The sequence below is a fragment of the Gossypium arboreum genome, chromosome 7, assembly GCF_025698485.1.
Source record: "Gossypium arboreum isolate Shixiya-1 chromosome 7, ASM2569848v2, whole genome shotgun sequence".
In the NCBI taxonomy this organism is placed as follows: domain Eukaryota; kingdom Viridiplantae; phylum Streptophyta; class Magnoliopsida; order Malvales; family Malvaceae; genus Gossypium; species Gossypium arboreum.
The window spans coordinates 74,531,208-74,543,985 of record NC_069076.1 but is presented as its reverse complement, the minus strand read 5'-3'; the positions used below and the strand labels follow the sequence as shown (position 1 = coordinate 74,543,985).

Below are 12,778 nucleotides of genomic sequence, written 5' to 3'. Positions count from 1 at the left end.
TTTACTTTTTATTATAAAAGGATACAACTGGTTTTCATTACACTTTTAAATTAAAATGAACTAATTTATAATTAAGAAATTTAATTTCATTAAAATATTTTCGTTCAATGGATATCAATTTGACAATAAACGATTACAATGTAAAAAAAATTGCCTATAAATTATATTCATTTTGGCATTTAAACTTTATTTTGTCCCATTTTAATACTTGAATTATGGTTCTGTTACACTTTTGAACTTTGCCATTAATAGTGTTAAAAAAATAGCAACTAATCAGAACACATCACGTGTCCCTATTAACTGCTGATGTGAACGATGGCGTGGTCGTTGATTGCATTGATCGACCAAAAAATGTAAAAAATAAAAAGTTAAGAAAAAATCTTTAGAAAAATATAAAATTGTAAAATATTTAAATTATTAAAAATATTAAAATTTATAAAATAAATATTTTAAATAATAATTAAATATTTTAAGAATATTTTAAAATTGTAAAAAGTTATTGAAAATAATAAAATATTTTTAAAATTTATTAAAACTGCAAATAATTATTAAAAATTGTAAATAATTAACTAATCAAATTCTTCTTTTACTTCAACTTTCTCTGCAAATTCCAAAACAATGCTAGATAGTTTCTATGTTGTCATCTACTTTCTTTCTTGATTTATTCTAGCGTTGTTGTTTTCAAATTCGTAGTCTTGAAATAGAAACAACATATGATTTGATTAAAAATTATAAAATTATTCAAAATTGTGAAATTTTCAATTAAATGCCACCAATTCAATTTTTAAATAATTTTTAATAATTATTTACAATTTTAATAATTTTCCCAAATTTTAATAATTTTTACAAATTTTAAAAATGTTTTGTAATTTTAATAATTTTTTAAGATTTTAAGTTATTTTCAAAAATATTTAATAATTATTTGAAATATTTAATTTTTATAATTTTTATTTTTTAATAATTTAAATATTTTTTTACAGTTTTATATTTTTAAAGTATTTTTATGATTTATAATAAAATTTTTACAATTTTTAGTTTGGCAATGCGGTCAATGCAGAATCAATGTGGTCTAATTGGTTGTTTTTTTTAATACCGTTAGCAACATGGGCTAAAAAGCGTAACGGAATTATAGTTTAGGTATTAAAATGGAGAAAAAAGATTGAAGTACTAATATGGAGAAATGGATATACTTGAGGGCCAAAGAATGAATAAAGCCAAAAAAAAATTTACATAAAGACTCATAAATAATATAAATTATAAAAAGACAAAACAGTACTAATAAATGTTTCCAACAAACTTCAGTGAACAAAGTTGAAAACCTTAAATGCATGATGATAAATGACACTAAATCGAGCTACTCCGACGTACATACGTTCGGACCATTTATAATTTCTTTCCATTTCCGTTGTTAAATTCCAAAAAGAATTTCGTCGGGAATTGGGTTTTGAGAGGAAGAAAAATGGAATCTACGAACAGTTTCAGATTGAGAAAGCAAGCTCTCAAACCTATTGAAACAGCAAGATCATCAGCAAGCCAAAGAGACGAAGAAGTGAGTAAGAATAATGGGCAAAGAACATGCGAAGAAGAGCCATTGAGCCCGTCGTCTCGCCTGTATCACGAACCAAATTTCAACGTCTATGTTATAGCCATCATGGGGTGCAAGACGAAAATTTACCCAGACGTCGTCAAAGCCAACTTGGGCCATTCTTTGCTTAGACACCCTCGTTTCTCTAGTTTGCAGGTACAATACAAACATAACACACTTCCTTCTTTAGATGCTCTACTTTCCCTACCTGTGCTAATTGAAAATGCTAGGGCTTCATTCCTTTACCAGTTTAACATACCCTCGAGGTGTTTATTCTATTGGCATAAATCACCTCGGTTCAGTCGCATCTATGTTAAACCTATATATAGAAGTGATGAAAGTTATATTCTATTGGCATAAGTCACCTCGGTTCAGCCGCATCTATGTTTGCAACGTCTATATAACTTAAGCTACCAACTTAAAAGTCTTAAACCCGACAACTCCAAGACAAATATTCACTTGATTTTGGCACCAACGCAAGTATATTCCAAAATTATATGGGTTAGTGTTTATTTTTCACCGTTTATTTTTCTTTATTATTATTTTAAATATTAGAATTATACGAAAAACAACCATCACAATCATTATATTCATGAAACACTAATAATTCTTGAATGTAATAATAAGATAAATTATGGTCCCAAAAATATAAAACTAAGTTTGAAGCTTAGAGATAACATTGGTGGAAATGAAAACTATAAATCTTGAACATAGATGATAAAATGAACTTGAAGTTCCTAAAATATATGGCTTTTTTCACTTTGATCTTTTAAAATTTTTTTGTTCCACTTTTGTATTAGATATTTCTAATTTAGTCCCTAACGTTATTAGATGTTCCCGATTCAATCCTTTGGACATGCTATTCATATGCTATCATGTATCATACAATGATGTCATCGTGAGATCATCTAAAAACCTTAAAAACCTTTAAAAATAAAAAAATAAAAATTTATTAAAATAGAAAAAATGAAATTTAAAAATATATACTAAATTTTACAAAAAAAATAGAAATTTTAATATTTTTAAAATTTTATAAATCTCCTGTATAATAGCTTGAACATTAGATCGTTGTTTTGATGATGATAAAATTGAATAAATTTTTCAAATTATTTAAATAATAAAATATTATTATTTCAATTAAATAATAATATGAATAATAAATAACATTATTTTTCATTATTAAAAAATCATTAAAAATATAAACCCTGTTATTAAATTAGGATGCATTCTTTTCTTAAAAAAGTAATTAAACTAGAGGATTACTTTAAGAATATATTTTAGTAGTGGATTTCATTTAAAAAGTATTGTTTTCCTTTTAATTTACATTTTCAGTAAACTAATATATAAAGAAATGGCAGGTCGAGAACAACGGAGAGATGAGATGGGTTCCAACCGAAGTGGACCTGGAAAGGCATGTTATAGTTCCAGAGCTAGACCAAAACATGGACTCACCAGACAAATTCCTTGAAGATTATGTCTACAACCTGAGCAAAACCACCATTGACAAATCGCAACCTCTCTGGGACCTTCATCTGCTCAACTTAAGAACTTCCGAATCCGAGGCGGTTGGTATTTTCAGGATTCATCACTCCCTTGGCGATGGCACTTCTCTGCTGTCTCTTCTACTTGCTTGCACTCGCCAAATGAAAGATTCTAAGGCCTTGCCCACCATTCCCATCAGGAAGAAGAAAGACAAGAAGAGTGATCGTATAGGAATTTGGAGGATTCTGTTGAGGTTTTGGTTTGTTTTACAGGTGTTCTGGAATACCGTGGTTGATGTTTTCATGTTTATTGCCACGGCATTGTTCTTGACAGATACTCAGAATCCTCTAAAGGGTCTGCCGGGAAGTGAGTCTACTCCACGGCGGATTGTTTACAGGACAGTGAGTTTGGATGACATCAAGTTCGTGAAGAATGCGATGAACACTGTGAGTCGCTAAGGAAGAAATTCCATAAACTGCTTTCTTATTTATCATTGTCATTTATTTTAGAAGATTTTTATTAAAATCCTTTGAGCTTAATTTTGCAGACCATAAACGATGTTGCCTTTGGGATGACACAGGCTGGTTTGTCACGCTATATTAACAGAATATGTAGTGAGATTTCTATTTCTATACATTTTACCAACATGTAAAAATTTATATGTGTGGGAAACAAGAAATTAAGATTGTATGATTCACTTTCTAATTACTTACTAGGCGAAAACAAGAAAGATGGGGGAGCAACAGAAACGAATAACCTTCCAAAGAGTATTCGCCTCCGATCAAATTTGCTCGTCAACATAAGGCCAGCCCCAGGCATCCAGGTTAATACATATTTCTTTAAATTCCAGGCTTATTATGGTTTACACTACAGGTTTGGCCCCTGTTTTCCAAATCCACACTTATCTTAATAAAACAAATTGTTTAATTCATGGCAGGCTTTAGCTGATATGATGGAGAAGGATGCTGAAGTAAAGTGGGGTAACTGGATTGGTTATGTTCTTCTCCCCTTTACCATTGCTGTAAGGGAAGATCCATTAGATTATGTTCGTAATGCTAAGGCCATCATCGACCGAAAGAAACGCTCCCTTGAAGCTTTTTGCACTTTCTATATTGCTGACTGGGCACTCAACCTTTTTGGCATCAAGGTATAATTGAATATATTTTAATTCATTATGCTTAAAGTGATATATGTTTTAATCTTGTAAAACACAGGCGGCAAGTGCACTGTCCCACAAAGTTATATCTCGCACAACAATGTGCTTCTCGAATATGGTTGGACCTGTGGAGGAAATTGGTTTTTGTGGTCATCCAATGGCTTTCCTTGCTCCAAGTTCTTATGGTCAACCTTATGTAAGCCTTCATTTGAGAATAACTAGCAGTAGCGATGTGTTTATTGTATATCCTACTGATTACTGAAAATTGCAGGCACTAATGATAAACTTCCAGAGTTACATCGACAAGATGACCATTGTTCTGTCAGTGGATGAAGGAACCATACCCAACCCTCACCAGCTATGTGATGATATCGTGGAATCACTCCAGGTCATCAAGGACGCCGTTCTGACTAGGGGGCTTGCCTAGTTTAGAGAACCACAATCCATGAGTAAGAGGCTAAACATAATCCAACTTCAACTCTTCACCATAGACCGCTAAATTTTATGAACTTCAAGCATTAATGATATTTGTTAAATAATGGTAGGATGAGCACTCTTGTCTCGTTGAGTCACGAGATTATTTAATTTTCAATATTACCGCATATTATTTTATTTTTTCTTGAAAGGATTGCTGCATATTAATGAAATTAATTAATAGGGTTCAGTTAGTATTTATAGTATATAGCTACGATTATTTCTTTTCTGTTATTTTTTTGTTTTATGTTGTTTTAATATTGAGAGTGGTTTCACCAAAAATATATATATATTGAGAGGAGTTGGAAATATTGATTTGAATTTATATTTACAAAATTTTAAACTACTACTCATATAAATAATACTTTATTTTTATATTAATAATCTTATAATCTTTTCCTTTATTGGTATCATTAGAAATAACAAATAACTCCTAAATATTGACAACAGTAAATTAATTGTGAAAATATGAACAATAAAAGATAACATGTAAGTTTTATTTTACAAAAGCAATAGAAAACTTTTTAAAAGTAATATGTTTAATTATACTATATTTTAATTTATGAAACTAAGGGTACGTTTGGTTGGAGAATGGAATGGAGTTGTAATAAAATAGAGTTGTAATCAGTAATTCAGTCGTTTGGTTAAAAGGAATGGAATGGAATAGAGTTGTAATAATATTCTTGTGTTTGGTTGATTGGAATAGACATTGTAATAGCACAAGGAAAAAGATTTAAATGACCAAAATACCCTTAGTAGAAATTTTTTAGATGGATGATTATTGTTTTGAAATTTTAATAAGATTATTATTAAATATAATTTAATAATAAATAATAATAAATAATTTAATCATATTTTAACATAATTATTATTAAATACAATTTAATAAAATAATATATAATTTAATAACATTCTCAATATTATTATTAAAATATGAATTAATAAAAATCATAATATATAATATTATAAAAATAATATATAACTACTTTATTATTTTTAAACACATATTTAATGTGCTAAATGTTCCATTATCCATTTATTTTTTCTTGCACTCTTTTTCTTCCTTTAATAAATTTCTTTTATCTTTTATATAATAAAAATCAAGTTTATATAATCTTCAATTGAGTTTATTGGAAGATCCATCTACAACCATGGTTGAATCATAAGATTATCATCTTTATAAACATATCATTTATATTTTTATATAGTTAAATTAAAATACTTATTCCTTATCAAACAATTGTAAGGAAAGTCACTCCAAGCTAAGGTGCTATACTGTAAACAAGCATAAAAAGAGCACATAAAATATATATTTCAAAGTTTCATCATTCATGCAACCAAGCATTGCAAACGACACACATATCTACATACAGTCTACATTCTGATCAACTACAGGTTGCAAGAATACTCAGTAACGGTACTTTGTCGAGTAATCTTTCAGAGCAATTACCAGACCACGACATTTCCTTGCCCCACGGTATACAGTCTCAATGATGTCTATGAACTCCTATTTGTCCTTGAGAGCCCAGTTAATCTTGTTGTTATCGGTGCCGAGATCAATCATAATGTGCTTGTATCTGAAAAAAAAATCACTGTCGATCAAATTGAGCAACACAATCAAGATACTCAAGGCGTTTCCTCATTAAAATTCACTCCATTCTATCTAACTTAGGTGGTGCATATCCCTGTTTTCAGTTCATAAAATTTCAAACAAGAAACCAAAATTTATTTAATAAATACAATCTATCCATCTGATGACAAATTGGTTAACCCTGGATATCAAATATGATACATACAAATTTTTTCGCTCTAATTCATTGATTCCATTAATTGGAAAAGAAAGCCACCAAGATCATACAATAAACACTACAGGAAAATAGACTTTTAGCAGCGCTTTCTAAAACGCCGCTATAGGTAACGCCACAAAAATTTGTGGCGTTTATTGAAAAAAAACTCCGCTAAAGTCAAGGCTTTTAGCGGCGTTTGTGGGAAAAGCACCGCTAAAAGTCATGGCTTTTAGTGGCGTTTGTGGGAAAAGCGCCGCTAAAAATCACGGCTTTTAGCAGCATTTATGGGAAAAGCGCCGCTAAAAGTCACGTCTTTTAGCGGCGCTTTTTCTACAAACGCCGTTAATTTTGGCAGATTTGCAATATTTTTTTCACCAATATCCAGCCCTTCCTACATTAAAATCCAACTAAATACAACAAATATAGTATAAAATGCACTAAAAACAAGAAATTTAGCATAAAAATACAACCAAAAATTAATTCTAAATGATACTTCAAATTTAACTAAAGATATATGATATAATTAATAAATAAAGTATAATTTAAAATATTTTTACAATAATGTTAAACGTGACAAAACTTAAAACATTCTTACAATAAGAAAACTAATGTCTAAGATGACGGCTTTTATGATTGTGAAACATATGCATCATCTGTGAAGTCAGAGTGGAGGTCATCGTATTTTTGCTTTGCTCGCTACCATCGCTCGTGCTCTCTGCCTCTCTCTGCAGCCATTGCCTCCTCTCTCTGCCTCCGCCTAAGTTGTTGCTGGAGTTCTTCATATTTTCGTTGAACCTCGGCAATTTGCTCAACTGTGTTCGCTTGCATCTAAGCTATCTGGTCTCTTAACCTCTGAACTTCACTTGAGCTTGACTTAGGAAGGCATGTATTGTCGGGAGCCGGATCCAAAATATTAGGTCGGGTAACACGGATCCTTGAAATCGAACCCGACCGCACCTTTCAGACCTAAAACTTGGTGATAATTCATTATCAATGTTCTCAAGATTACAGAACTATCACTCGAAGCAATCGCTTCATATTCCGCCTTCTTCTCCTTTAGTTTCTCCTAAAAATCAATTAAAGAGTTAGAAACGAAATATATAATAAAAGGAATGCAACATAACTTAACATTATTTAAAACTACTAATGATGAATTGAATTAAACAATTATAATTAAAGATTATAAATATTTAGAATAAATCAAATTAAACAATTATCATTAAAGATTATAAATATTTAGAATAAATCAAATATTATTAAGTAAATATACCATAATTTCTCCAGCTTCGGATGTCATAGGAGATCCATCTTTCTTCTTATGCATAATCTCAAAAAGCTGAAGGCGTCCAACTTTTTGTCCGGATTTAACTTCCTACAATATAGTAGTAAGAATATTATTTAATAATAGAAAGTTATTAATATTTGAAAGAATTAATAAATTCATAATACCTCGGCCTCAGCTACAGAAGCAAAACTTCTCGACCTCGCCGTGTAGCGTGAATTTTGTTTTTACCTGCTGCTTGTTCCAACTCGCTCACGATCCTACATAATAAAATTATTATTACGTATAAAGTAAACACTATATATAAGAGTTTGGAAATACGCAATACCTCTCCTTTCTTTGAATTCCAAAATCTAACCGCATCTTCCCATTGATACCTCAAAGATTCCCGTGGAACATTTCTCAATTTTTCCTCGAGGCTTATGTCTTTCTTAAAATATTGTTTCTTTAAAGTACTTTTATTGTCTCTCCATCTTTTACCTAATGCCTTCTTGATATAATCATCGGAGACTTCTAAAGCAAATCTCTCCTAAAAAAACATAAGTTTAGAATGTAAATATAAATGAAACTTAAACCAAAGTATTATAAATTGCATTCACATTTTGTTACCTTAATATTAGCGAGAGCCTGATTTTTGTTGCTATCAGGCATGTGATGCCATGATTCATAGTTGATGGGAAACATATTTGCATTTTGTGCTAAAATGCCCAAATAGCCTGCTAAAAGTCGAGCTTCAGATCCAACAGTGACCATGAGTATTTCTACTTACTTTAACACGCTCGACAGGATCTAAGTCGATAAATCTCTAAGCAACAGACGTCCTCGAACTCTACGCGTCCCACCACTTTCAATTGAAAAATGATATACTATTATTATATTAAAATTGACAAATAATTCAATAATAAAAGTCAACACATGTAAAATGAACATAACATTACTTTGAAATTCTTCAGCTCATCAAGTGTCTCCTAAGACATTCGAAAATCCAACAACCTGTCTCATTGTTCACTATTTCCTTCTTCGAATTTAGAGTATTCGCAATACTTAAATCTCTTAATCTTCTTCTACGATTTTTCTTGCAATACACATAAAATAGTTAAAGTTTTAGTAACAAATTACAACAACAAGAGTACATATAAAATAGTTAAATTATATAACATGACAAAGATTAAAATTATAATATTACATATAATTAAAAATTGTAAAATCTTACTACATCATTATTCAGAATATCTTCATCCACATCATGTCGAACCCATTGATGTTGTGTATTAGTACTAGGATATTTTCATCTAAGTTTTGTTCGAAAAGGTAATGTTTCGATCATTGACGATGTCATCTCTACTTCCATTACCCATTTCAAACAAGTCTCTAGGGTGTTCCGAATACAACATACCAACCCTCATCGCTTGGATCTTTCGAATAAAAACTTGTTTCACTTGAGAGGAAAATACATATGGCTCGTCCATCAATTGTTGTCCAGTGTGAATCAAGCGAGAGAAATTCAACATTGTAAAACCAAATTGATCTTTTTAATTCCTCGAGCAGTATTAACATCAGCCTAATCACACCGAAATAAGACAACTTTCCATCTGCCATAGTAATCCAACTCAATAATGTTGGTAAGAAGTCCGTAATACTCCACATTACCCTCAACCGGACATCGTCCCTAGCACTAGCATAACTTGTAATTGAAGAATTAACAACAACTCCACAATTTTGAGCTCTCCTCATTCTCTCACGATACTTTGTATGAATCCATTGATGAGGAAGGCACTATATCTTTTTATTATTCTGTTCGGACCTTGGGAAAGCCATTTAACTTCGTCATTGACGTCCTTTCCACTCCAAACCTATTGAATCGAAAGTAAATTGAATAATTAACTAAATTTCGGGATTATATGTAACTTATTAAATTTAGTTACATATCGTTTGACTTAACCATTCATGAAAAGATTCTGTGAATAACTTATTAATCTCTCGATGTTGCAATCTTCGAGAGCGTGCACGAGATCTCAAAATTTGTTTGTACTCACTATATTAAAAACAAGTGTAATTGGTTAGAAGATAAACAAATCAAAACGACGAATATGTGAGGAAATTTTAGAACTTACTTGCGTAACGGTTCAACTAAATCGTGGTGAAAAAGTACATATCAATGTGCTTGTATCCACGATATATCATCTAATTTTGCAATTTCAACTTTGCCGATTGGTTCTCCATAACTTTGGAATAAATAAGTTTCGGCCAAGTTATGATCATTGAGCCCAACATTTCTATTTGGTCTATTCAATCGTGTTTCAACATCTTCTAAATATCTAGAATGAATGTCATGCACTCTTCTCGCTAAGTAGCCTTCAAAGAATTGATCCTTCTAGATAACGCTTATTGCACAATAAGATTTCAATTTGCTTAGGAACCTAAACACGATATACAATATTTATCAAAAGTTGTAACTAAATGTATAGACGCGAATAAATAAATACTTGACAAATAAATTAGCACCTTTCTATTGGATACATCCATCGATAAAAAACCGGTCCACCAAGTATTGCTTCGTGAGGGAGATGGATTACCAAGTGCACCATAAGAGTGAAGAAGGAAGGTGGAAAGATCTTCTCCAAATTGCATAAAGTCAAAGCAGCTCGATCCTATACTTTCTTAAGTTTTCAACATCCAAAACTTTGCCACAAATAGCTTTCATTATATTGGATAGTTCAATTATACAGGACGTCGCATTTTTTGACATGCAGCACCGTAAAGCAACTGAGAGTAAATCTTGCATCAAGATGTGGTAATCATGTGATTTTAATTAATATAATCTTCGATCTTTAAGACTCACACATCGAGATATATTTGACGCATACGCATCTGAGACCTTTATATCCTTCAACACCATACAAAACACCTCTTTCTCTTCCTTTGACATTGATAAAATAGAAGGCGGCAACCGATATTTCCCATTCAGAAGTACTTGAGGATGAAGATCACGCTGAATTCTCATGTCAACTAAATCAAGTCGACTCTGAAGATTGTCTTTTGATTTTCCATCGACATTCAAAATTGTCGCAATTATGTTCTCGCAGAATTCTTCTCAATATGCATGACATCAAGATTGTGGCGTAAAATATTATGCTCCTAATAAGGCAACTCAAAAAAAATACTTCTTTTTTTCCACAAGTCTGCCTCATTAGAATCATCCTCTTAGTCAGATTCATCATCGGATTCATCCCTCGATCTTCTCTTTGATTGCGTGTTAGGTGGTTGATTCATCTTCCCATAACTGAAGTTGATATCTTTTAACATAAACAAGATTTTAGATCCAACGGTCTGCTGAGGAGCTCCTCTGTACTCTTCAGTACTGTCAAATAGAATCCTCTGAAATCTAAATTTATGATTTCCATCTAACCACCGACGATGGCCCATGTAAGAGAACTTCTTCCCATTGTACAACCACTTCAAACAAGTTTGCGCAGCACAACAAGGACAAGCATAACGTCCTTTAGTACTCCAACCTGATAAATTAGCATAAGCCGGGTAATCATTAATTGTCCACAATAAAGCTGCACATAAATAAAAGTTCTCTTTTCTTAATACATCATATGTCTCAACACCCGACCATAATTGTTTTAACTCTTCAATAAGTGGTCGTAAATAGATGTCAATATCATTTCCGGACCTTTCTCTCGTGAATAATCATTGAAAAATAAACGAAGATTGCTTCATGCAAATCCATGGAGGCAAATTGTAAGGAACAAGCACCACATGCCAAGTAATCGCATTGAAGTACTCATGATTTTAAATGGATTAAAGCCGTCAGCTGCTAGCCCAAGCCTCACATTTCGAGGATCGCTTGCAAAGCTTGAAAATTTCATGTCAAATGATTTCCAAGCTAAAGAATCCGCAGGATGTCCTAATAATCCATTATCGGTCCGTTGATCATTATGCCACCTCATAGATTCTACGTCTTTGACGACATGAAAAGCCTTTGAAGTCTTGGTATTAGGGAAAGTATCGCAAAACCTTGACCGGCTTCTTTCTTAATCGTGCCCCACCTTCATCCGCATTCACATCTTCGTATTCCCATTCATCCAATGAGACTTGCCGCAAACATTACAACACCGTTGGTTCTTCCGATCACCCCAAGACAACATGCGTCATTTGGGCAACTATGAATTTTATCGTACCCAAGGCCCAAATTTTATTAGCCTCTTCATATCTTGACAAGATTGGGGATTTTGCAAAAGGAAACATCTCTCTAAACTCTAGCGACATTGTAAAAGAATTTCCAGTCCACCCTCCCAAACATTTTAAGTGAAATAAATGAATGCAGAAGGACAATTTCGAATATTTTGATCCCTCGTAAAGTTTTCATTCATTTCATTAAGTAAATTGTAGAACTTCGCCGCTTCTTCATTTCGCTCCTCATAAGGCACACTTGTTCCCGTTTCGCCAAAAACATTTCCACCAATATTACAATCATCGGATACAATAAAGTCAGGTGGAAATGATTGCTCACCATGACTGTGCATATTAAATGCATCCCGCAACATACCTTCCATGTCATCTTGTCTAACATACTGATGGTAATCAATATCAGGATAAGTCGGATTAATCATTGAAGAAGTTCCACTAGATGTACACTCTCCATGGAAAATCCTTTTTTTATACCCCCGAATAAAGCCATCAATAATTAGATGTTCGTAGACAACTTCACAAGTATGCCAATTGATGTTGCCACACTTCTTACACGGGCAAAGAATCATATTCTCTTGGCTTGCATTTTGAAATGCAAAATTCAGAAAAGTTTGTACTCCATTTCGATAGGCGTTGCTTACCCTTGACAATTTCATCCAACTCCTATCCATTTCGTAGTTCTTGAATTCTAAAGTTGACAATAAATTACACAGGTAAGTTGTTTATTATGTAAGTCTTGATATGATAGTTTTATGTTTTATGTAAGTTATGTAGATTATGTAAGTTATGAAATTTGAACTTTAAACTATATGCTT

The 12,778-nt window shown here is 31.9% G+C and overlaps 1 protein-coding gene across 2 annotated transcripts; it reads left to right on the top strand.

The window, feature by feature from the left end:
- The first annotated feature begins 1,289 nt into the window (after positions 1–1,289).
- On the top strand, positions 1,290–4,903 carry LOC108461574 (wax ester synthase/diacylglycerol acyltransferase 11-like). 2 transcript variants are annotated; one of them, XM_017761449.2, is made up of 7 exons: positions 1,290–1,741; positions 2,944–3,513; positions 3,615–3,678; positions 3,784–3,890; positions 4,005–4,214; positions 4,282–4,419; positions 4,495–4,903. In XM_017761449.2, the coding sequence occupies exons 1-7, from the start codon at positions 1,460–1,462 to the stop codon at positions 4,648–4,650; spliced, it is 1,527 nt and encodes a 508-aa protein (XP_017616938.1). In that variant the 5' UTR covers positions 1,290–1,459; the 3' UTR covers positions 4,651–4,903. The 2 variants fall into 2 exon arrangements, with proteins under 2 accessions (XP_017616938.1, XP_017616937.1); XM_017761448.2 differs by having other exon boundaries at positions 3,615–3,681.
- Positions 4,904–12,778: the final 7,875 nt, after the last annotated feature.